The sequence below is a fragment of the Loxodonta africana genome, chromosome 1 (genome assembly GCF_030014295.1).
Source record: "Loxodonta africana isolate mLoxAfr1 chromosome 1, mLoxAfr1.hap2, whole genome shotgun sequence".
Classification (NCBI taxonomy): Eukaryota; Metazoa; Chordata; class Mammalia; order Proboscidea; family Elephantidae; genus Loxodonta; species Loxodonta africana.
In genome coordinates, this window is record NC_087342.1 from 142025122 (window position 1) to 142052083 (window position 26962).

Here is a 26962-nt window from a genome sequence, read left to right on the forward strand (position 1 = left end):
CGTTCATTCATGCGCTCGGCAAATATTTACTGACGTCTACTCTATGCTTTTACTCTGTGCTAGGCAGGCATTGTACTTAAGTAGCCCCTAATACAGTGTGCTGTGTAAATCCATATGCTTGATGCTTTAGGCTGGTGATTTTGTATACCTAAACTGAGACCCAACTTTGGGATTTAGATATCTGGAAACAACTACAGATGAAAAACATAACTATTAAAAATGTGTGCTTCTTGTAAGAGACTCCAAGAGCTGCATGAAAGTGTGTGTTGTGTTCTCATTTTCAGTTTTGCTTCTGATATGTCATCTACTCTCCGAAGACCTGTTTTTCTTGTTTGGCCTGGACCTACACACGTAACCCACTCAGGATGCAGTACTCTTAGATCATTTATATGTCAAGATTTTACCTTGTTTTGAAACTGGAATGAAGTAGTTCATTCCACTATTTATACATTTATTTATTTATTTACAAAACTAAATTCTAGTAAAATAATTCAGTCAGTAAAGATATTGTTTGTTTTGCACAAAAAAAAAGTGGTATATTTAAATCTTGAAACTATGTCATATTGTTATGGCCATAGAAAAGGAAATTTTCTTTTCCAGAATATTAGTGTTTAGAGCTGTTGCTTACCGATAAGGAAAGAGTGGTTGCCGTAGTGATCTAACAGCCTCTCCTGTTGGGTGCCTCAAACACCCAACCCCCCACCCGGTTTGGAGAACCCCCTAAACAGAATTTCCTTCCATGGAAATCATTTGACTAACTGAAATAAAAATAGCTGAATTTCTGTAGCTCTGATTTATCCGTAGTTTTGTACACTTACCTACTCTAATGAAAAGAAAAGCATTTATTATAATAGATATTAAAAAAATTTTTTTTTTTTAATATATGAGGTTAAATTATTACATAAGTGTGTTCTCAAATACACACCTAAAGCCATCTTTACTCTCTTTCATGAGAGCAGGAGAGCTTATAAGCAAACTAGTTCAACAAGGTGCTGATGAAATATATTTATCAAGATTTGGTGTTTTCAGTTTCAGTCAGTATATGTTCTAAAAAACCCGTTGCTATTGAGGTGGTTCCAACCCATAATGATCCTATAGGACAGAGTAGAACTGCCCCGTAGGGTTTCTAAGGATAGTCTGGTGGATTCGAACTGCCGACTTTTGGTTTGTAGCCTAGTTCTTATCCACTTCGCAACCAAGGTTCCAGTGGAGGAAACTTCCATGGCAGAAAGAAATCATCTCAAGCCATACTGGGAGAAACAAATGAGTTAATACTTATGTATAATGCTTGTATAACAGTAACGTAAACCTGAAGTCGGTAGTTCTAAATCTGCAGTTGCTCACGGTGCAGACTGATGTGTGAACACTGTACTTACATAACCAATCCTGCACATTTGCGCTGCAGCTGTGTTTAACGGTTATCAGTTTTGCATGCAGCGTGATTGTTTTGGAGGAGGAATAGACACTTCAGATCCCTTTTGGCAGTTCTGAAGTAACTGAAGTACTTATTGCTGAAATGAATCATATGAACTCAATTAGATTTGCTACATAATTAGCATCTGTAGAAACCTAAGGAGAATCCTTGTGGGTTGATGATTTGTTATGTCAAATGTAAGCGTGCTCATTTTGGGAAGTGGAAAATGAAAACGATGAAATTTTAATGCATTGTAAGCCCAGATATATATATATATATATATATATATATATATATATATATATATATGTAGATATATATATAATTTTTTTAATTGAGCTTTAGAAATGATACTTTCTTAGGGATAACTGAAATGCCTGTCCCAGACAACCGGGACCTAATGCTTCTATGCATGCAATTGATCTGCCTGCACACGGCTATGTCCACTTGGTGGCACTTATGAGTGAGTAACTAGCTTTGCACCTATAATGAGAGCCTGTCTACAAATCTTGAACACCCCAGTGCCAGCTGTGGGGACTGTGCCAGTAACCACTAATTGAAACCTGCCAGTCAGTCTGAAACAGTGAGACCCCATATTGCACTTGTATTTACATTTTAAGATTAAGTTAATTGCAATGGCTTGTCCTGTTGTATGTTATTTTAATTGCAAAGAAAGTATTTAATTTTATTCTTGAAAGACATTTCTTTAAATACTTCAGAAAGCTTTTTCTATAGTATTAGAGTTCTGCACGGTGAGTTAACTGTGGAGAATAGCTATAAAATATTTACTGTGAGGAGAGGATTAGATTTCATATTCCAGTTGAAGTTAAGGCTAGGGTGAAATTTGTAACCTGTGTTTATTTAAAATATTTGCCTAATCTATCAAAAACCGGTCACAATCTTATCATATTACTTAGCTGACTTCATCTAAATTATTTCATAAATATGAAAATAAATAAAAGGAAGCAGGTTTAATTTCCTGAAGAAGCTCTTCAATGATTTTTTTAAAAATCTGATCGTAGAGAAAACTTTAAACTTATAGCCTACCATAGCTTGAACATTCCTTTTTCAAAATCAGCTTCAGAATTCAAGTGGCAGCTCATATCGTGTACTCAAGCGAGCTGCTAGTAATTAGCCGAAAGCAAGTTCCACTCCTATCCACCCTTTTCCTAATTTGCACGTTCTCTTCCCAGCCAGTATGTACAAGAAACAAAACACAAAAATCCAAGTTTAACCTACTGCAATTCAAATTAAAGAGAACCAACTATTCCCCCAAAAGACCAAAAAAAAAAAAAGGCATTAAAAAAATCTTAATTGAGCTTGACGTAAACAATCAGGGACAATTCCATCAGTTTCTCTTTTACAGGTATAATGAATAATTTTACTAATTACAAATTTTGCCTTGTATCCAAGTCAGACTCTTTTGACTACTTTTAAATATGTCTTTTGCAGTGCACATAAGATTAATCAGAAGAAGTGATTCAAAGACAACAAAATGACCGTGTACACCTATGTGATCTTGGTCACTAGTCACTTAACGTCTCCCAACCTCAGTTCCTTACTTGTCATCACCACATAGAACTGTTGAAATTGAGGAATAAATGAAACTATAGATTATTATTTTTGTTTATTATTAAATAAGAACATCTCTGTGATTGCTGTTAAGTGAATGAGATTTTGTTCTCAGTACACACATACATGTTCTTTTTTCTGGATAGATAGGCACGTGGACAATACATTTCTTTTTCTGTACGAAGATGAATTTACTACTAGAGTTTGATTAAAACATTTTTTGCCACATCTCCCTAATTGTTGGTAGCCTAGAACATTCATTTCTGCTGTGCTTTATAATAAAATTGCAGTGATCTAATGACCAGAATTAAATTGCTCAAAAATCACTTGGTGTGATTTATTCATACAGCAAAGCCAAGCCTTCAAGACTGTGTTGCCATAGCACCCAAGATTAACTTAAAAAAACAGCAAAAACTATGTTTAATTTCAGTGAAAACATTGGCACATCTCTGTTGTCATTATAGATAAAGTCAACCCCCCCTTGCCTTTCTTATATTTAGCGAGTTGTTTTGACCTTCTTTTAAACATAAACTAAAAGGTAGAAATTTAATATATTTTAAGGGAAGGAAAAAGCAGTAAAAATAAAAAAAGAATTATAGCAAGAGTATAATTTGTAAAATAGCAAATATTTTAGACATTTTTTTTCATACTGCTTCTTAAACTTTTTTAGAAAGATGGTGCCAGATAGGGGGATGCACTATTCGGATTGTTTGTTTATAATTAGTCTTGAAATTTAAACAGGTCGCAAAGTTGGAACAGTGACAAATCCTAATATAAATTTTCTTAGTGCAGTTTCAGTACTCTGAATTCTAAAATATGTCCCGTGTCACAAGACAAAGGAATAGTCAGACTGCTTTAGCCAGGATTGATTTCTGCCTTCTGAGCACCATTTGGTGGTGTTAGATCACTATACACAGAATTTTGTGGAAAAAGAAGCAAGAAAATCTAATACTTTGTAGAATCATCAAAACTCACTTTGCAGGAGTATTTTAAATTCCCTGTTGCCAAGCAAACCAGAAATCCTACCTTACAGAGAGGCACTTTGTTCATGAGATGACCCGAGTCACCTACGTTTATCATGGTACATCCACATCTCCATATCCTAAAGAAATTCTACTTTAAAACTTTGCTGCTGTTGATGTGTTCTTCTATAGGGAAGAATTTCGAGCTATAAAACTTGAGAAGCTTCAGTGTCTGTGGAAATTTGAGAACATTGCCTGTTTTTTTCCTCCTTTATTGAATGTAAAGTATTTTAACAAAAGCATTGTAACTACAAGTACATTTTAAATGTCAAAATATACACACAGTGCATCTCAAAATAATGTAAACTTTAGACTTTGAACTTTTAAAGCCTCGAAATCTCTTTGGCAGCAAATAAACAGATTGTGTTACAGGAAGATTAACGAACAAAAAAAATGTTAAGCCATCGTTCTCATATCTCTTTAGATGAAAATTGTAAGGCGGCTTCTGGTCATAGCTCAAGACTGTAGTCAGAGGAAAGTTTGAAAGCAGAACCAAATCTTTACAGGTTTTACCTGCAAAACCAAAGTGGTTTGAATGGGGCGCTAGTTTGTACCTTTGTGTTTGCTAATTTAGTTTTTATAAAAATTAAAACAGTAATATTTATAAAATATTTAGTGCAGCCCCTGGACCATAGTAAGTACTACATACACTTTTTGAATAGTGATTTGAAGTAAAGTTCTAAATTACAAAAAGAAATTTTCACTTGCTTACTTTCATTTATTGCTGGTCTAAAATAGTAAAATTTACAAAACTATAATTTTGAGGGCAAAAATCCCCAGCAAGGCTGTTATACAAATAAAAAATTTTTTTTAATTTATTTTTTTATTTGTATTATAATAATCTCTACATTAATAAATTGTTGATTTTAATGTTAAATTTTTAAGACCCTACTTCTATTTCTACACATTAATTATCAAGAATCTTTGATATTTTCATATTAACACATTTATATCCTGACACGACTGTTCAATTTGAACCATAAATAATTTCTATGCATATTTTAATACTGTTTGCCAACTTTGTTTTAGGTAGCTAGACTGTATCCAGGGAAACCCGTTTAGATCAGAAATAACATTCCTTTTTTTACTTTAGAAAATAAGCTTTTGTTTTAAAAATGAAATTTGAATTTAAATAAATATCTTAATTTATGATTCAGTTCCATTCTTTAGCTGAAAGAAATCTTAGAAAACAAAAATTATACCAAATTATCGGTAATTTGCATTAAAATGGAAGAAATGGACTTTTTTTTTTTACAGTCAGCAGACATTGCAGAAGTCCCTGTGAAGTTAAGTAATAAAGATCTCAGATTTCAGTTTAGTCAAGATTATGGTTTTACATGGAAGTTTTGCTGAAATAGTTGAGCTCGACTGTAGTGTTTTAGGTGTTCTGCAAAGCCGAGTGAAACTGTGTTATTTACATAGAGTTTCATTTAGTTATAGTGATTAAACTGTGTTTTAAAACTGAAGGACTTATATCAACATGTGTTTATTGAATGCATCCCATATGCATGGTATTAGAAAAATGAAATAAACATAGCTCTAACATTCAGGAGGGCATCCTGTTGGTGTGAGGGTAGGTTGGAGACTCTGCTTTTTGAAGAATTGATTTCATAGATCCATGCTATGTGAAAAATTGGTACAGGCTAATGTATATATTTTAAGCTGTGTTTTAAAAACATGATAAATACTATTTAAAGCATTAGCTTAAATGAAAACTATATTGTTTTACACTAGTAAAGTTGTGTTTATTTAATCCAGTGAAGAAATTAATTTGGAGTTGCTGGCATAGTGCCTTGATAGGTTTCTGTGACTCATTTGTTGAGAAAGTGTTATTCAAGACACCAGAATCATTTTTTCTCATCTGCTAAAAGTCATGTTTTGGCTATGGACAAGTTTTCATGGCAGATTTAAAACAAACACTCTATGATAATATTTGGAAGCGTAGTCCACTGCTGGGAGATGCCTAACCTTACATAACCAGGACTATTGTAAGTCTCTAAGTTTGCAGACTTTAAAGCTATCAAATATACATGATTTTGGTGTGTTCATTTAGGTTTTCTCATATTAAATTTTTTGAGGTTAACTCTTAACCCTGCTAAATATGACTTCTGGACAACTAAATGCATTTAGAAGCAAAATTTCTGTTGTTTTACTATTAAATAATGAACAAAGACTAAATGGTATTAGGATTTAGGTTTAAAACCAAGCATACTCACAAATAACGTCAAACTATTTCTTTTTTTTTTTTCCTGGAGAAGAAATAATAATTCTCTGATTTATATGTCTTGCTCAGTGCTCATTAAATTTATAGCTTCACTTCCCCCCCTTGGAAATAAAATAGATGCTCATAGTTTCAATATGTTATGGTGGCATAATAATGATTATGTGATATAACCTAGACCTTTTTGTTTGCAAAGTAATTTAAAAATCAATTTTCTGAGTTATTTCTTTGAAATTAACTTGTGGAGTGGTATTCCTCATTTTCCAAGGAGGAACATAAAGCTGCTATTTTTCAGATAATCTGATAAAATGTCTGTCCATTTTGACTTCTTGTGTGTTTCTTATTACAGTGTCCTGCTTTTCTAGACTTTCCATTAAATGTTTAGAAATATTAGTTGAATGGTTTTGCAAGAACATGAAGGAAACTTTATCAACTTACACTAGCTATGAGGAAACAGGAAAATTGTAAAATCCTATTGTTTTCTTATCACGTTTAAAATTTTTTGTCATAGCTGTCCAACTCAAGATGGTACATGGTCATGCACAATGAATGGGCTGTATCCAACTTTCTGTCATTAGAAGAACTGAATGAAAATTATTCCAAAATAGGTTTTAGAAATATGAGCATGAAATTTCCTTGACTTTAAAAAAAAAAACCCACAAATGATTGCTTTAAAAATACATCAAATGATATTGTATAGCCGTTATTCTTGATATTTTGAAGCATGTCTGCCTTGATTTCATTCAGTTATCGGTTGGGCTCTTTTACTCAACCTTCCAGAAACTGACTAACAGGCCTCATGGAAAAATAGCAGTGCTGGGGAAATATCTTCTTTTGTTGGGGTTTTTTTTATTATTACTATCTTTTAGCCATTTCCCAAATTCTTGACTTCCCTCCCCTGCTACACATAATCTGACATCCTAGCCCCAGGAACTAACAGTTAGCATCCAGGCTCCCTACTTCCCTGCTGCTCCAGGGGCAACACTAGGCTCTGCCTTTCCTTGTGACCTGAGTGCAGCCTGTTCCTCATCGCATGCCTGTTTTTGCCCCCTTCTTCATACAGCACTTACATATCTTCGTTATTTTCTTACAATTTTATGAGACTTAATAAGTGTTCAATAAATGGCAGCTGTTCAGGCACAGTTCCTGTAAGGCGTGCTGCTTCTCAAGTTTGTTGCATATACCACAATCTTGTCTTTAGCGATGATTTAATTTGTCATTTCAAATGTCTCAGCTTTATTTTAAGTCAGGAATTCCTTTATACTTGGAAAATCCAGAAAAAAAAAAAAAAGCAGGAGAAAAAAATAAAATAACAACTAGCAATTATTGAGCACTACAATGAGCCAGTCATGAAACCAGGTACTTTTCATAAGCTACCTCACAATCTAGAAAGGCAAATATGCAAACAAACAATACTTACAAGGCAATAGGATGATACAGTAATGCAGCAATTTTAATACTTCTATTTTGTGATTGAGTAAACAGGCCCAGAGAGGTTAAATCATGGTAGAACAAAGATTCCCTTCAGATAGAATTCCAAATTCCATGCTGTATCAATTATGCTGCCTTGCATAAAAACAACAGAAGGATTTGTGGAGGGTGACCAAAGCCACAGTGTGGAATGACTGAGACAGTGATTTCAGTGATGTAACTCCTGTGATACCGTGACAAATCAACTTGTGGTTGATGTACTTAAAAAATTCAGAAGGGAAATGGGTTTGGTATTAAGAGATCTTAAGGGCTCCCATGAAAGTCCACATATATATATATATATATACCTGTACATATACATATGCATAATACATAATAGTCACTAAAATAAGAATAAATGCAGTACACTTAATTTTTTAAAAATCATGAATAATATTTTATATATCTTGCAACAATGATGGATTCTATTAGTTTGCACTTACCTGCTTTTCACTTACCCTCTCTTACCTGCTTGAAAATTTATGGAATCTGTCCTCCTCAATTTCAACAATATACTTATAAATTTGCTTTGTTTTGTTACAGAAAATAGGCAAAGATAATTTATTTTGCCCATGTCTATGATTTTTATGATTTGGAATTGTTATTTCATATTGCCTGCATCGTTTTCTGGTTATAAGATGCATAACAACCCAGATGGCTAATACATAAATAATTTGAGTTATGCTAATTTATGGAAACCCTGGTGACGTAGTGGTTAAGTGCTATGGCTGCTAACCAAAGGGTCAGCAGTTCGAACCCACCAGGATCTCCTTGGAAACTCCAAGGGGCAGTCCTGCTGTGTCCTCTAGGGTTGCTATGAGTCAGAATCGACTCAACGGCACTGGGTTTGGTTTTTTGGTTTATGCTAATTTATATCATTTAGGTTAGCTTTTTTTTAAGGAGATTCCTGTGACCCAGGACCATCTGTTCATTGCTCTGTGTGTTACCTTCATGCGTAAGTGGGTGCCTTCCACTTCACCACATGACGTAGCCTCTGCCCTCTTTATACATGCAGAAGAATGCTGTAAGACTGATCTCAGCACTCATTATGCCTCCAGAGATTTTATTGGAAAATCTTAATCCCAGGCTGCCTTCCATTTTACCATTCTTTTTTTATCCCCACTTCATTTTTTTTCTCTTGTTATTATTCTCATCAATGATAATGTTGCAAAATTTGCAGAAAAGTGACTACGTACATAGGCTTTGGAGTCAATTTTGAATCTTACTTGGCTGTATATGTAGCTATTTGACTTTGTGCAAGTTCCTTTACCTTGTTTTCCTCATCTGTGAAATGGGCTATGATATCTACCTAGATTTGTTAAAGTGGTTAAGTAAAATGAAATATAACTCATTTAGCACATGCCTGTGACATCATGGATATGATCAATATTCTTATTATTAACGTATTTTAAGAAAGAAAATTCTCATAGTTGCAAAAAGACACATTCAGAAGTAAATTCGAATACCGTATACTAGAATTCCACACAAACGAATATCGGCTTTTCTGTAAGCTCTTGATTATTTATGTGAATACACATACTGCAAAAAAAAATGTAGGCTTTGGTTCATGATTATTTTGGGGTTCACTTTCAGTCCTTTTGACTGGGTGCTGAATGAATAGCTGGAAAAAAGCCTCTCTTGGAGCCATTCTGGGTTCTCTTCTGTTGCTCCGATTATGTGTTACACTTTGATTTGCTTTGGAACCTCACAGTCGCGCCGGCCACAGTCACTGAACAAGGAGGCCCAGTTTTCGTGGTTGCCAAAAGAAACATATATTGTTGTTGTTGTTAGGTGCTGTCGAGTCGGTTCCAACTCATAGTGACTCTATGTATGACAACAAAACACCGCCTGGTCTTGCGCTATCCTCACAATCATTGCTAAGTTTCAGACCATTGTTGCAGCCACTGTGTCAATCCACCTCGTTGAGGGTCTTCCTCTTTTCTGTTAACCCTCTATTTTACCAAGCATAATGGCCTACTTCAGGGATTGGTCTCTCCTCATAACATGTCCAAAGTACGTGAGACGAAGTCTCATCCTCCTTGCTTCTAAGGAGTATTCTGACTGTGCTTCTTCCAAAACAGATTTGTTTGTTCTTCTGGCAGTCCATGGTATATTCAATACTCTTTGCCAACACCATCATTCAGAGGTGTCAATTCCTTGGTCTTCCTTATTCATTGTTCAGCTTTTGCATGCATAGGAGGCAACTGAAAATATCATGGCTTAGGTCCGGCGCACCTTAGTCCTTAAAGTGACGTCAGTGCTTTTCAACACTTCAAAGAGGTCTTTTGCAGCAAATTTACCTAATGCAATGCATCGGTTGATTTCTTGACTGTTACATCCATGGGCATTGATTGTGAATCCAAGTAAAATGAAGTCCTTGACAACTTCAGTCTTTTCCCCATTTATCATGATGTTACCTATTGGTCCAGCTGTGAAGATTTTTGTTTTCTTTATGTTGAGGTGTAATCCATACTAAACGCTGTCTTTTTTTTTTTTTTTTTTTAATTTTTATTAAGCTTCAAGTGAACATTTACCATTCCAATCAGTCTGTCACATGTAGGTTTACATACATCTTACTCCCTTCTCCCACTTGCTCTCCCCCTATTGAGTCAGCCCTTACAGTCTCTCGTTTCGTGCCAATTTTACCTTCTTCCCTCTCTCTCTATCTTCCCATCCCCCCTCCAGTCAAGAGTTGCCAACACACTCTCCCGTGTCCACCTGATTTAATTAGCTCACTCTTCATCAGTATCTCTCTCCCCCCCACTCACCAGTCCTTTTCATGCCTGATGATTTGTCTTCGGGGATGGTTCCTGTCCTGTGCCATCAGAAGTTCTGGGGAGCATTGTCTCTGGGATTCCTCTAGTCGCAATCATACCATTAGGTGTGGTCTTTTAATGAGAATTTGGGGTCTGCATCCCATTGGTCTCCTGCTCCCTCAGGAGTTGTCTGTTGTGTTCCCTGACAGGGCAGACATCGATTGTGGCCGGGCACCAACTAGTTCTTCTGGTCTCAGGATATTGTAGGTCTCTGGTTCCAGTGGCCCTTTTTGTCTCTTGGGTTCTTAGTTGTCGTGTGACCTTGGTGTTCTTCCTTTGCCTTTGCTCCAGGTGGGTTGAGACCAATTAATGTATTTTAGATGGCTGCTTGTTGGCATTTAGGACCCCAGGTGCCACAATTCAAAGTGGGATGCAGAGTGTTTTCATAATAGAATTGTTTTGCCCATTGATTTAGAAGTCCTCTCAAACCAAGTTCCCCAGACCCCAGCCCCTGCTTCGCTATCCTTTGAAGCTTTCATTTTATCTCGGAAACCTCTTTACTTTTAATCCTGTCCAATTAGGCTGACCTTCCTTGTTTTGAGTGTTGTCTTTCCCTTCACCCAAAGCAGTTCCCATCTACAGATTGATCAATAAAAAGCCCTCTCCCTCCCTCCCTCCCTCCCTCCCCCCTTTGTAACCACAAAAGTATGTGTTCTTTTCTGTTTTTTCTATTTCTCAAGATCTTATAATAGTGGTCTTATACAATATTTGTCCTTTTGCAACTGACTCATTTCGCTCAGCATAATGCCTTCCAGATTCCTCCATGTTATGAAATGTTTCAGAGATTCGTCACTGTTCTTTATCGATGCGTAGTATTCCATTGTGTGAATATACCACAATTTATTTACCCATTCGTCCGTTGATGGACATCTTGGTTGCTTCCAGCTTTTTGCTATTGTAAACAGAGCTGCAATAAACATGGGTGTGCATATATCTGTTTGTGTGAAGGGTCTTGTATTTTTAGGGTATATTCCGAGGAGTGGGATTTCTGGGTTGTATGGTAGTTCTATTTCTAACTGTTTAAGATAACGCCAGATGGATTTCCAAAGTGGTTGTACCATTTTACAATCCCACCAGCAGTGTATGAGAGTTCCAGTCTCTCCGCAGCCTCTCCAACATTTATTATTTTGTGTTTTTTGAATTAATGCCAGTCTAGTTGGTGTCAGATGGAATCTCATCGTAGTTTTAATTTGCATTTCTCTAATGGCTAATGATCGAGAGCATTTTCTCATGTATCTGTTGGCTGCCTGAATATCTTCCTTAGTGAAATGTGTGTTCATATCCTTTGCCCACTTCTTGATTGGGTTGTTTGTCTTTTTGTGGTTGAGTTTTGACAGAATCATGTAGATTTTAGAGATCAGGTGCTGGTCTGAGATGTCATAGCTGAATATTCTTTCCCAGTCTGTAGGTGGTCTTTTTACTCTTTTGGTGAAGTCTTTAGATGAGCATAGGTGTTTGATTTTTAGGAGCTCCCAGTTATCTGGTTTCTCTTCATCATTTTTGGTAATGTTTTGTATTCTGTTTATGCCCTGTATTAGGGCTCCTAGGGTAGATCCTATTTTTTCTTCCATGATTTTTATCGTTTTAGTCTTTATGTTTAGGTCTTTGATCCACTTGGAGTTAGTTTTTGTGCATGGTGTGAGGTATGGGTCCTGTTTCATTCTTTTGCAAATGGATATCCAGGTATGCCAGCACCATTTGTTAAAAAGACTATTATTTCCCCAATTGACTGACACTGGTCCTTTGTCAAATATCAGCTGCTCATAAATGGATGGATTTATATCTGGATTCTCAATTCTGTTCCATTGGTCTATGTGCCTGTTGTTGTACCAGTACCAGGCTGTTTTGACTACTGTAGCTATATAATAGGTTCTGAAATCAGGTAGGGTGAGGCCTCCCACTTTCTTCTTCTTTTTCAGTAATGTTTTGCTTATCCGGGGGTTCTTTCCTTTCCATATGAAATTAGTGATTTGTTTCTCTATTCCCTTAAAGTATGACATTGGTATTTGGATTGGAAGTGCGTTGTATGTATAAATGGCTTTTGGTAGAATAGACATTTTTACTATGTTAAGTCTTCCTATCCATGAGCAGGGTATGTTTTTCCATTTAAGTGTGTCCTTTTGAATTTCTTGTAGCAGAGTTTTATAGTTTTCTTTGTATAGGTCTTTTACATCCTTGGTAAGATTTATTCCTAAGTATTTTATCTTCTTGGGGGCTACTGTGAATGGTATTGATTTGGTTATTTCCTCTTCGGTGTTCTTTTTGTTGATGTAGAGGAATCCAAGTGATTTTTGTATGTTTATTTTATAACCTGAGACTCTTCCAAACTCTTCTATTAGTTTCAGTAGTTTTCTGGAGGATTTCTTAGGTTTTTCCATGTATACGATCATGTCATCTGCAAATAGTGATAGCTTTACTTCCTCCTTACCAATCTGGATACCCTTTATTTCTTTGTCTAGCCTAATTGCCCTGGCTAGGACTTCAAGTACGATGTTGAATAAGAGCGGTGATAAAGGGCATCCTTGTCTGGTTCCCGTTCTCAAGGGAAATGCTTTCAGGTTCTCTCCATTTAGAGTGATACTGGCCGTTGGCTTTGCATATATGCCCTTTATTATGTTGAGGAATTTTCCTTCAATTCCTATTTTGGTGAGAGTTTTTATCATAAATGGGTGTTGGACTTTGTCAAATGCCTTTTCTGCATCAATTGATAAGATCATGTGGTTTTTGTCTTTTGTTTTATTTATGTGATGGATTACATTAATGGTTTTTCTGATATTAAACCAGCCTTGCATACCTGGTATAAATCCCACTTGATCAGGGTGAATTATTTTTTTGATGTGTTGTTGGATTCTATTGGCTAGAATTTTGTTAAGGATTTTTGCATCTATGTTCACGAGGGATATAGGTCTAAAATTTTCTTTTTTCGTAATGTCTTTACCTGGTTTTGGTATCAGGGAGATGGTGGCTTCATAGAATGAGTTGGGTAGTATTCCGTCTTTTTCTATACTTTGAAATACCTTCAATAGTAATGGTGTTAAGTCTTCTCTGAAGGTTTGGTAGAACTCTGCAGTGAAGCCATCTGGGCCAGGACTTTTTTTTGTTGGGAGTTTTTTGATTACCGTTTCAATCTCTTTTTTTGTTATGGGTCTATTTAGTTGTTCTACTTCTGAATGTGTTAGTGTAGGTAAGTAGTATTGTTCCAAGAATTTATCCATTTCTTCTAGGTTTTCAAATTTGTTAGAGTACAATTTTATGTAGTAATCTGATATGATTCTTTTGATTTCATTTGGTTCTGTTGTGATGTGGTCCTTCTCGTTTCTTATTTGGGTTATTTGTTTCCTTTCCTGTATTTCTTTAGTCAGTCTAGCCAACGGTTTATCAATTTTGTTAATTTTTTCAAAGAACCAGCTTTTGGCTTTGTTAATTCTTTCAATTGTTTTTCTGTTCTCTAATTCATTTAGTTCAGCTCTAATTTTTATTATTTGTTTTCTTCTGGTGCCTGATGGATTCTTTTGTTGCTCACTTTCTATTTGTTCAAGTTGTCGGGACAGTTCTCTGATTTTGGCTCTTTCTTCTTTTTGTATGTGTGCATTTATCGATATAAATTGGCCTCTGAGCACTGCTTTTGCTGTGTCCCAGAGGTTTTGATAGGAAGTATTTTCATTCTCGTTGCTTTCTAAGAATTTCCTTATTCCCTCCTTGATGTCTTCTATAACCCAGTCTTTTTTCAGGAGGGTATTGTTCATTTTCCAAGTATTTGATTTCTTTTCCCTAGTTTTTCTGTTATTGATTTCTAGCTTCATTGCCTTGTGGTCTGAGAAGATGCTTTGTAATATTTCGATGTTTTGGATTCTGGAAAGATTTGTTTTATGCCCTAATATGTGGTCTATTCTAGAGAATGTTCCATGTGCGCTAGAAAAAAAAGTATATTTTGCAGCAGTTGGGTGGAGAGTTCTGTATAAGTCAATGAGGTCAAGTTGGTTGATTGTTGTAAGTAGGTCTTCCGTGTCTCTATTGAGCTTCTTACTGGATGTCCTGTCCTTCTCCGAAAGTGGTGTGTTGAAGTCTCCTACTATATATGTGGAGGTGTCTATCTCACTTTTCAATTCTGTTAAAATTTGATTTATGTATCTTGCAGCCCTGTCATTAGGTGCGTAAATATTTAATATGGTTATGTCTTCCTGATCAATTGTCCCTTTTATCATTATATAGTGTCCTTCTTTATCCTTTGTGGCGGATTTAAGTCTAAAGTCTATTTTGTCAGAAATTAATATTGCTACTCCTCTTCTTTTTTGCTTATTGTTTGCTTGATATACTTTTTTCCATCCTTTGAGTTTTAGTTTGTTTGTGTCTCTAAGTCTAAGGTGTGTCTCTTGTAGGCAGCATATAGATGGATCGTGTTTTTTTATCCAGTCCGTGACTCTCTGTCTCTTTATTGGTGCATTTAGTCCATTTACATTCAGCGTAATTATAGATAAGTAAGTTTTTAGTGCTGTCATTTTGATGCCTTTTCATGTGTGTTGTTGGCCATTTCATTTTTCCACATGCTTTTTTGTGCTGAGACGTTTTTCTTAGTAGCTTGTGAGATCCTCATTTTCATAATGTTTAACTTTGTGTTTATTGAGTCGTTACGTTTTTCTTGGCTTTTTTCTTGAGTTATGGAATTGATATTCCTTTTTGTGGTTACCTTTTTATTTACCCCTATTTTTTTAAGTAAAAACCTAACTTGTATCCTTCTATTTCGCCTTGTATCACTCTCCATCTGGCAGTTCAATGCCTCCTATATTTAGTCCCTCTTTTTGATTATTTTGATCGTTTATCTATTGATTTCCATGATTTCCTGTTGTGTGTATTATTTTGTTTATTTATTTATTTTTTAGAATTAGTCTTAATTTGTTTGTTTTTGTGATTTCCCTGTTTGAGTTGCGTTGATATCAGGACGTTCTGTTTTGTGACCTTGTATTGTGCTGGTACCTGATATTATTGGTCATCCGGCCAAACAATCTCCTTTAGCATTTCTTGCAGTCTTGGTTTAGTTTTTGCAAATTCTCTAAACTTGTGTTTATCTGTAAATATCTTAATTTCTCCTTCATATTTCAGAGAGAGTTTTGCTGGATATATGATCCTTGGTTGGCAGTTTTTCTCGTTTAGTGCTCTGTATATGTCGTCCCATTCCCTTCTTGCCTGCATGGTTTCTGCTGAGTAGTCTGAACTTATTCTTATTGATTCTCCCTTGAAGGAAACCTTTCTTTTCTCCCTGGCTGCTTTTAAAATTTTCTGTTTGTCTTTGGTTTTGGCAAGTTTGATGATGATATGTCTTGGTGTTTTTCTTTTTGGATCAATCTTAAATGGGGTTCGATGAGCATCTTGGATAGATATCCTTTCTTCTTTCATGATGTCAGGGAAGTTTTGTGTCAGGAGTTCTTCAACTATTTTCTCTGTGTTTTCTGTCCCCCCTCCCTGTTCTGGGACTCCAATCACTTGCAAGTTATCCTTCTTGATAGAGTCCCACATGATTCTTAGGGTTTCTTCATTTTTTTAAATTCTTTTATCTGATTTTTTTTCAGCTATGTTGGTGTTGTTTCCCTGGTCCTCCAGAAGTCCCAGTCTACATTCTAATTGCTCGAGTCTGCTCCTCTGACTTTCTATTGCGTTGTCAAATTCTGTAATTTTATTGTTAATCTTTTGGATTTCTACATGCTGTCTCTCTATGGATTCTTGCAACTTGTTAATTTTTCCACTATGTTCTTGAATAATCTTTTTGAGTTCTTCAACAGTTTTATCAGTGTGTTCCTTGGCTTTTTCTGCAGTTTGCCTTATTTCGTTTGTGATGTCTTGAAGCATTCTGTAAATTAGTTTTTTATATTCTGTATCTGATAATTCCAGGATTGTATCTTCATTTGGGAAAGATTTTGATTCTTTTGTTTGGGGGGTTGTAGAAGCTGTCATGGTCTGCTTCTTTATGTGGTTTGATATGGACTGCTGTCTCCGAGCCATCACTGGGAAACTAGATTTTCCAAGTAGTCAGCTAAAAAAAAATGCAGTCAGATCCCTATCTGAATTCTCTCTCTGGCTCCGGGTATTCGGATGTTAATGGGGTTCCCTGGGGAGGGTGCGGGAGGGATCTGAGAGCTAGGAGTGTAGCACCACAGAATATAGAGCTGAACACCACGTTCACGCTCCACCCCCGTTCGCCAAAATCCGGGCTGGACGGGTCCCTGGCTAGGACACTGCTTTCCTTGCTCGGAAACCAGTCACTTCCTCCTGGGGACTTCCTCCGGTGCGCGGCACCGCTCGTGGGCACTGGGTGGGCGTTTCCCGCACGAACGGGTGGGCCCGCCCCCAGGGTCTATTCAGGCGATTATAATTAGGTCCCGCGGTCACGCCCCGCCTGTGCGCGCGCCCAAATCCCAGCGGGATGACTTCCGGGTTGAGACGCTGCTTTCCCCGTTCGGGAACCAGTCACTTCCTCCCGGGGACTTCTCCTTCCGGAGCGCCACACCTCTCGCGTGAACTGGGTTGGCGTCACCTGCACGGCCAGGTGGGCCCGCCCCCTGGGTCAATGCAGGGTAATAAAAATGGACCCCGCGCTCACGCCCCGCCCGTGCGCGCGCCCAAATCCCAGCGGGATGACTTCCGGGTTGAGACGCTGCTTTCCCCGTTCCGGAACCAGTCACTTCCTCCCGGGGACTTCTCCTTCCGGAGCGCCACACCTCTCGCGTGAACTGGTTTGGCGTCACCTGCACGGCCAGGTGGGCCCGCCCCCTGGGTCAATTCAGGGCAATAAAAATGGACTCTGCGCTCACGCCCCGCTCGTGCGCGCGCCCAAGCCCCAGCAGGACGGCACCCCGTCTGGGACGCTACTTTCTGCGCTTCGGGACCAATCACTTCCTCCCGGGGACTTCTCCTTCCGGTGTGCCACACCTCTCGCGCAAACTGGGAGGGCGTCACTCGCACGACCAGGTGGTCCCGCCCCCTGGGTCAATTCAGGGTAATAAAAATGGACCCCGCGCTCATGCCCCGCCCGCGCGCACGTGCGCGCGCGCCCAGATCCCAGCGGAATGGCTCCCCATCTGGGATGCTGCTTTCCCTGTTTTGAGACCAGACACTTCCGGGGATTTCTCCCTCTGGTGTGCCGTGCCACACGCGCGGACTGGGTGTGCGTCCTCCCGCACGAACTTGTGGGCCCTGCCCTGGGGTCACTTTAGGGAAATATAGTTGACCCCCTCCCCCCGCTCGCGCCCCGTCGGCTTCTCGCCTAACTCCCGGCGGGACGGCACCCCAGCTGGGACGCTGTTCTCCCCCCCCCCAGATCAGTCACTGCCTCCCGGGTGCTTCTCCCTCCAGCTGCGCCCCTACGCCGCCCGCGCCAACCTGCTAGACTTCCTCCCGGGATGGGTTCGGGGGGGAAGGGGTGGGCCCCCATTCTGTGCCATCTGCCCCCCTGGGCTCTGCCCCAGATCCAGCTCCGAAGGTCCCCTGCCTGGTGCGCTGGCTCCTAGTTCTGAAAACAGTCGCTGTCTGCCCGTATTTGTTCGTTTTCCGTCTCTAAGTCTGTGCTTGTTGTTCAGAGTTCGTAGATTGTTATGTATGTGATCGATTCCCTTGTTTTTCCGAGTCTTTGTTGCAAGAGGGATCCGCGGTAGCGTCCACCTAGTCCGCCATCTTGGCCCCCGTCCTAAACGCTGTCTTTTATCTTCATCAGTAATTGGTTCAAGTTCTCCTCCCTTTCAAGAAGCAAGGTTTGTCATCTGCATATCGCAAGCTGTTAATGAGTCTTCCTCCAGTCCTGATGCTGTGTTCTTCTTTATATAGTTCAGCCTCTCGGATTATTTACTCAGCATACAGATTAAATAAGTATAGTGAAGGGATACAACCATGATGCACAGCTTTCCTGATTTTAAACCACGTGATATCCCCTTGTTCTGTTCAATCAACTGCCTCTTGGTCTATGTACAGATTCCTCATGGGCACCATTAAGTGTTCTGGAATTCCCACCTTTGCAATGTCATCCATAATTTTTTATGATCCACACCATTGAATGCCTTTGCATAGTCACTACAACACACGTATCTTTCTGGTATTCTCTGCTTTCAGCCAAGATCCATCTGACATCAGCTGCGATATCCCTTGTTTCACATCCTATTGTGAATCCCACTTGAATTTCTGGCAATTCATTGTCAATGTGCTGCTGCAAGCATTTTTTACTTATCTTCATCAAAATCTTGTATGTGATATTAATGATATTGTTTGATAATTTCTGCATTCTGTTGGATCACCTTTCTTTGGAATGGTCACAAATATGGACCTCTTCCAGTCAGTTGGCCAGGTAGCTGTCTTCCAGATTTCTTGGCATAGACAAGTGAGCGCTTCCAGCATTGCATCCATTTGTTGAAACATCTCAGTTGATATTCTGTCAATTCCTTGAGCCTTGTTTTTCACCAGTACCTTCAGTGCTACTTGGACTTCTTCCTTCAGTACCTTCAGTTCTTGATCATATGTTACCTCCTGAAATGGTTGACCATCTGCCAATTATTTTTGGTGCAGTGACTGTGTAATCCTTCCATCTTCTTTTGATGTTTCCTGCTTCCTTCAATATTTTGCCCATAGAATCCTTCAGCATTTCAGTTCTAGTCCTGGATGTTTTCTTCAGTTCTTTCAGTTTGAGAAATGCTGACTGTATTCTTCCCTTTTGTTTTTTTAACTCCAGGTCTTTGCATGTTTCATTATAATACTTTACTTTGTCTTCTTGAGCCACCTTTTGAAGTCTTCTGTTCGGCTGTTTATTTCATCATTTCTTCTGTTCACTTTAGCTACTCTATGGTCAAGAGCAAGTTTTAGAGTCTCTTTTGATATCCATTTTGGTTTTTCCTTTCTTCCCTGCCTTTTTATTTTGCTTTTCTCGTGTATGATGTCCTTGATGTCATCTCACAACTCATGTGGTCTTCGGTCATTAGTGTTCAGTGGGTCAGATATATTCTTGAGATGATTTCTAAATTCAACTCGAACTTGCATATGAGCAATTTATGGTCTGTTCTGCAGTCAGCCCCTGGCCTTGTTCTGATTGATGATACTGAATGTTGAGCTTCTCCATGTTCTCTTTCCACATATCTAGTTGATATGATTCCTGTGTATTCCATCTGGTGAGGTCCATGTGTATAGTTGCCATTTATGTTGTTGAGAAAAAGTATTTCCAGTGAATAGGTCATTGATACTTAAAAATTCTACCATAAGATCTGGAAACCCTGGTGACATAGTGGTTAAGCACTACGGCTGCTAACCAAGAGGTCGGCAATTTGAATCCACTGGGCGCTCCTTGGAAACTCTATGGGGGCAGTTCTGTGTGTTGCTGTGAGTTGGAATCAACTTGATGGTGGTGGGTTTTTTGGTTTTATCATAAGATCTCCAGCAACATTTCCATCACCAAGGCCATAATTCCAACTACTGATCCTTCTTCTTTGTTTCCAACTTTTGCATTCAATCACCAGTAATTGTCAGTGCATCTTGATTGTAATAAGAAACATACACTCACACATACATCATTGGTATGGGAAGTAACACTGTACAGCTGCTTGATCCAAACATCTTATTTCCAACTGCTTGAACAGAAGTTTTAGCATAAGTCTATGAAGAAATAATTTAAATCTCCTCTTTTATAAGCTTTAGTTAACAAAGCATTAGAATTTCAAACTGCTTCAGTCAGGGTATATGCTTAGAAAATTGAGCACCCTATTCATAGTCTTTTTTCATATATCCTTGAGTTATCTCTCATGATTCTGACATTTTATATCTTACAGTGCTTTATAATCATTTAATTTTATATAATTTATATAAATTTTCTCAGATTAAGGAAACCATGTATGTAAAATCACACATTTATGTAACATAAAATAGAAGCTTTTATTCACATAAAAAATGACTTTTAACTTAAGTCTTTTCATTATTGTCCTTTAACTACAAAAGTAATACTGTCTCATAAAACTAAAACAATACATATAAAATAGTCTTCTCTCATCTCCTTGCCCCTCCCTAGCCTCAAAATGTAACACAGTGTTTACAGTTCAAGTGGCACTTTCCAGACCTTTTTCTGTATCTTTGCAAACATATAGATGTATTCCTAAAAAGAGTGATTCTCACATACTTGAAGAATTAAGAGCATTAGTGTTAGAAAAAAAAATTAGTTTGATAATTTTAGTCATTATGCTAAAAGGAGTGATTTTAACAAACAGATCATTTTGTGGTAGGCCAGTTTTCCAGGTTACTAGCTTGGAAAAATAGTATTTTATAGCAGGTGTGAAATCAAAGGCATGTAGTGAAATATTTTGTCCTTGTTTTTCCGTATTTTGCAGTGTCCAAGGATAGTTTGTTTATGAAGAATGCAGTATTCAGGGAAGATGGAAAACAGCCTATGTCCACTAAAGAAATAAAACGGGTTAATCCCAAATTGAGAGTTTAAAAGCCTTTCACAGTTACTTGTTGCTATCAAGAAACAATCCACCTAATGTGTCATCTTTTTTGATCCTAGTAGTAGTGGAATCTCTTAGGTGACTCTTTAAGCCATGTGTATTGAAAGTTCTAATATTGTTAAAAGGAATTCCTGTTGCTAAGAAAAACTAACGCTTATTTGATGTTTGATACTATGTGTCATAGTGGGCATTGAGGGCAGGGAGAAGGCTGTAAATATCCAGTTGGTTCTCTTTGAAGGTAATTTGTTCCTGTGCCCTTTCTGCCCCAATACACAGTTGTTGGAAGAAATAAGCACAGAGGGTAGGGATTGAACGGGAAGTATTAGGATTCCTTCATATAAAAATTGCTACTCAAGTGAAAAATTTAAAATACAGTTAGGGCAATATGTAAGAAAATTTAGGCCTTCTCAAATTCTTTATGAAGCAAGACAAAGTATAAATATACGAATAAAAACCAAAAGCTTTATTTCAGTTAATAGCTGTGAATGGTAAAATTAATATTGTTTTGCTTATATTTTAATCATCTATTTCTGTTTTTAGATAAAATTTTTTCAGCTTTCTAAAATTTTATTTTCAAACTTGAGTTTGTCACTTTAATAACATTTTTTTTTCCTAAAGCTAATTTCCTACAGAGCTCTATAGGGTTAGGATCTTATATTTTTGAACCAGGTCTCCGGCCTCACGGAGTTCACTGTCTCTCTGGGAAGACAGATAATTGAGTACCTCCAGTGACTCGTGATAGGTACAGAATGGTATGGGAGCTCAGTGGAGAAGGGTGAACAGTTAGGTCGGTACCATCAAGGAAGACTTTCTGGGGGAGGTGACTCAAGGTGGCACCTGAGAGATGAGTGCATATCACAGGCAGAGAGAAGTGGGTTTGGAGTGTGATTGGGCACAGGGTCAAGCACATCTACAAAAGCCTGGCACAGAGACAGAGACCAGAGCACAGTAAAGTCATTGACAGAAGTTTAGTCTGGCTGGAGAGGAAAAATAATTTATTATGAAAGCCATGGGTTTACATGCTCATTATATAAAATTTGTAAAATACAAGAAAACGAGAAAACGTAACACTGCTAATTTCAAGCTCCAGTGTTAACCATCGTGAACATTGTGTTGTGAGTTTGTTATGCCTCACATTTATATTTATAGAACAGCATGTTTGGTATGAACCTGGTTTGGCTTAAACCGCAGAAATGTGTCTAGGCATATGATACATATACATAGAAAAAAATATTGTAAGAAAAATTGGAATCACAGTAAATGTGTTGTTATCTGCTTTTTTCATTTTAAAATGTATTTAAATATTTTAATGTCTTGGATGCAATTGTGTTTTAAGTGAGTCAGTTATTTTAAGAGAAAATGTTTTATTTCTATAAATTAAAAGGAGTATTCTTGAAGTTCGTCTATATTCTTCTGTGCAGGAAGAATGTTTCTTGAACTTAGAGGCTCCTATATCAAGAGTATGTGGGTATGACACACCATTTCCTCATATTTTTGAACCATTTTACATCCCAGACAAATGGAAGTGCTATGATGCCCTTCGGAAAATGATCAACTATTGACTGCATAGGTAGGTATGCTGTGCGTTTGGAGAAAGTGATCATGCGTTCTGGATAGCAACGTGCTGTTAACCAAGGAGCAAAGTGTATCAATGTGTTGTATTTTGGTAAATGCCAGCTTCCAGAACAAAATATGAATTTCAGAAATAGAATTCCAATTTAATAGAAAGCCATCCAGCATAAGCATTATTTGATTTACTTAAACCAGATGTATGTATTAACAGTGAATTATAGGTGAAGATGCTCTTTGGCATGGTTTAGTTCCAGCTGGTATCCTCGTTTCTGTATATTTTTATCAGCTTTTTAAACTGTTCATGAGTAGGGGTAATTTCTGTTATTTAAAAATGGCTCCTCAAGCATCATTGATGTGGAGTCCAGTGATTTACAATATACGGTGATTTGTAACACTCTGAAATTTAATAGATTCGTTGAGGCGGAAATCTATTTATTGTAAATAAGAGAAAATTTTCCTTAAAAAAAAAAAACAACAAAATCCAGCGCTGCCAGTTGTTGTTAGTTGCTGTTGAACCAATTCCAACTCTAGCTACCCCTTGTGTGCAGAGCAAAACTGTTCCACAGGCTTTTTAAAGCTGTGACCTTTTGGAAGCAGATCACCAGGCCTTGTCTCCTGAGGCACCGCTGGGTGGGTTCAAACTGCCAACCTTTCTGCTAGTAGTCAAGTGATTAACCATTTGCACCACCAATACTAGAACCTTTTCTGGCAAGTGAATGTTTTTTAAGTAGTGGATAATAAATAGTATTTATTCGTTATTTTCTAAGTCATACTTACTGGCACCTTCCACAGTGTTATACTAGCAAAAATGAATTCCATCAAACATTATTAGTTTTTCAGGTTTTAATGTAGAAGATCTTATCACCGACACACTGATTTTTTTTATATTTGGCATTTTTGAAATGGTTCAGAATGCATTAAAAAAAATCATAATACATCTTGAAAAGCCTCAATCTTTAAGAGGCTTTTTATAATAACACAGCCTGTATTTTTTAAAGATACTGTAATTCTTGAATTCTGTGTGAGGGTAGTGAGCTCACAGAAAACCAGAGAGATATACCTGTCATTTTCGTAGATTGAGAAAATTATGCCCCCTCTGGTCTTCTACTGCCTTGTCATAATTGCCACATTTTTTATGGTTCTATACTGGGAATATTGTTTGTTAAAGATGTTAGGTCCTTTAGTCCACATGCCCCTGGTATTCTCTCAGACATGCAGGTATAAATGCTGTATTTCTAGTTGTAGCCTCTTAATGTCTGTGAAGCACTGGCTTCACTGATGATCACAGTTAGGACTGCTTAGAGGACCGCCTCACTTTTTTTGTCCATGTTGTCCCTTTCCATAAGGAAAGTCAAGGTAACAATGAGTGGCCACATGCATCGTTGATACTTTTAAAGTTATGTTTAGGTGCTGGTTTTAAATTTGAACTGTGTATTTCTTCTTAAACATGAGAAAAAAAATTAAGCCTATATTGAAAATATGATGAAAGAATAGCTTTCTATCCTAAAAGTTAAGTATGGTATTAAAGAAAGTAGCTAAACAATTGAGATTGCAGATTTAATTCATGCTGGCCAGAATGTCTATAACTGATTCTGATTTCTTTTACAGAAAAATTGGAAAATTGTGACTAGATATGGAAATACTTTTCTGAAGTTTTTATATTTCCTCACTTAATGTCTTCTTAAAAATAGAATTTTTATGAAATAAACCATGTTGGATATTGGCTGAGAGGTTATCGAATTATAGTATTAAAACATGAATTGATGATTTCTATTAAACTTGTTCCAGATTATTTTAAATGTTCCACTGCTAGTATTATATATTCTGTTTAATTATATATGTAAATATTGGGTGTGAGATAGTATTCAATAAAGGAAAAGCAGATTGTCTTCAATTGCGTGTGTCTTTTTTTTTCTGTTAGTAAAAAGAATTTTTGTCACAAGTAATAAATTAATTAATTCTTAATAAAACGGAAAGTTTTACTCTAGAAATGCTGATTTTTCAATTTTATTTTAACAGACACACACACACACAAAAAATGGTTTAGTTCTTTATGTTTAAGGTGATTATGTTGTTAAGACTTCTAGAATGTTTTTCCTCATCCTTCTGTCTTGTACAGCAAGGTTTACTGATGAATGTACTGATCACGTCTCCAGAGTATGGTGGAGTAGGAATGATTCATACTGTTTTTTCTTGGGGGGCGTGGTTAGGGGGAGGGTGGGGTCTAGCATGAGTCTTTTTGTTATAAAGTTGCCATGCTTTTGCTATGATGTTGCAAAGCAAATCTTTTTTCCATGTTCTTTATATTTTTTATTTCTAATTTATTCATTATTGTACTTTAGATTAAGGTTTAAAGAACAAACTAGCTTCTCATTAAACAATTAATACACATATTGTTTTGTGACATTGGTTACCAACCCCACAACATGTCAACACTCTCCCCTGCTTGACCTTGGGTTCCCTATTACCAGCTTTCCTGTCCCCTCCTGCCTTCTAGTCCTTGCCCCTGGGCTGGTGTGCCCCTTTAGTCTCATTTTGTTTTATGAGCCTGTCTAATCTTTGGCTGAAGGGTGAACCTCAGGAGTGATTTCAATACTGAGCTAAAAAGGTATCTGAGAGCCATATTCTCAGAGTTTCTCCAGTCTGATAGACTAGTAAGTCTGGTGTGTTTGTGTGTGTGTGTGTGAGTTAGAATTTTGTTCTATATTTTTCTCCAGCTCTGTCCAGGACCCTCTGTTGTGATCCCTGTCAGAGCAGTCGGTGGTGGTAGCTGGGCTACATCTAGTTGTGCTGGACTCAGTCTGGTGGAGGCTGTAGTACTTGTGGTCCATCAGTCATTTGAACTAATCCTTCGCTTGTGTCTTTAGTTTTCTTCATACTCCTTGCTCCAGATGGAGTGAGACCACTGGAGTATCTTAGATGGCCACTGAGAAGCTTTTAAGACTGCAGATGCTACTCACCAAAGTAGAATGTAGAACATTTTCTTTATAAACTGTGCTATGCCAATTGAGCTAGATGTTCCATGAGACTATTCTTTATATTTTTAAGCAGGTAAAAAGAAAATACTGGCAGCAATAAAACAGCTCTGACAGGAGGCAGCCTCCTTGTTGGTGACTTTACCAGGGCCTCTTGTTTCTTACTTTGCCTCTTATGCCCCTCACTGTCCTGAACAGCCTGAGGAATACCCCTGCAAAGCCCCTCACCCTGGCCTGACTCACAGATTGCACTGTTAGAGCTCCCTTCACCACACAGGTCCCAGAAATTTGAAGTTGAAGTAAATGCACTTTATTATAGAATCTGACTAGCAAAAGGCTGAAATAACGAACCCAATCGTTTGTTAGGGCTAAAAATAAAGTCCTGCTCCTCGATTAAAAAAAAAAAAAATTGTACGGTGTAAGATGGGAAAAGAGGTAGTTTGTCAGCAACAAGTTTGGAAAAGTTTTAGGGAATCCAGTTGGCTTACAGTACAGGACGTTCTGAGCTCAAGCTGCCAAAAATCAGTATGGACCTTGGCTTCGGCCTTTTCCTCTCCATCTAAGGCTCAGAGTTCCTTGCAGAGAACCCTGTATTCAATGTGGCCAATCCAGCAGGAAATATACAAAATATACACATTGGCCTGTAGATGGGATCTATCTGAATATACTGGTGTTCATTTAATTTATTTTTTAGTTGATCTTATTATTTTAATTGAACTTATTTATTTTAACAAGTTATATTGCCATTGCATCTTTTTAATAGTATTTCTAGTCATTTGGTATTTTAAGAATTCCCCTTTAGCTATTTTATTTCTGTGTTTTAAATATCAAGTGTGATGGTTAAGTATAGGAATGATCTATGCACTAAATGGCTGTGTTTGGAAGCATTTTTCTCCTCCAGTTAGCCCTGCAGTAAGCCTCCAGTCACCACCAGTAAATACCTCATTCCCTATCCCTGTCCCCCCACCCCCACCCCCAAATGGCTACAGGTAATACTAAGCCCAGCCTTTGGCACATAGTAGATTCTTAAGGATGTAAAATGAATGCCGTAGTCCAAAATCCACCACTACTTCCAGGGTCAGCAAAAAATAAGTGTGCCTCCTGTGTGACTGCAGGACTGCATAAGCTAACTTAATTTTCTATGTTTCAAATTATTCAATTCTTTTAGGAGGAAAAATCTGTGCTGTAACATCCATGTTCTATACAACTGATAGACACCATCTAGACTATCGCAGGTAAACAGACCTATGTACATTAGAAAAAAGAAATGAGGCACATGATCCATGAAATTACCTCAATTCAATCCCTTGAGTTTAAGTCACAGAATCTAGAAACTCTCCCTGAGAATCCTGAGAAGACAGCTCAAGGAAGGTCTGCATTCAGTGTGGTGAAATCCCTTTCCCATCAGCCTACCTGTAGCTGACAAACGTTGTC

The 26962-nt window shown here is 37.6% G+C and overlaps 1 protein-coding gene across 2 annotated transcripts in view; it reads left to right on the plus strand.

The window, feature by feature from the left end:
* The window catches only part of BCKDHB (branched chain keto acid dehydrogenase E1 subunit beta), a 285086-nt gene extending 262535 nt beyond the window's left edge, over positions 1–22551 (plus strand). Inside the window, exon 10 of one of the 2 annotated variants that reach the window (XM_023544189.2) lies at positions 20865–22367. In XM_023544189.2, coding sequence (XP_023399957.1) covers positions 20865–20888 — 24 coding nt within the window. In that variant the 3' untranslated portion in view covers positions 20889–22367. Of the gene's footprint in view, positions 1–20864; positions 22368–22402 lie in introns of those variants that run through there. The other variant, XM_003404098.4, reaches the window with a different exon arrangement.
* The last annotated feature ends 4411 nt before the right edge of the window (positions 22552–26962 follow it).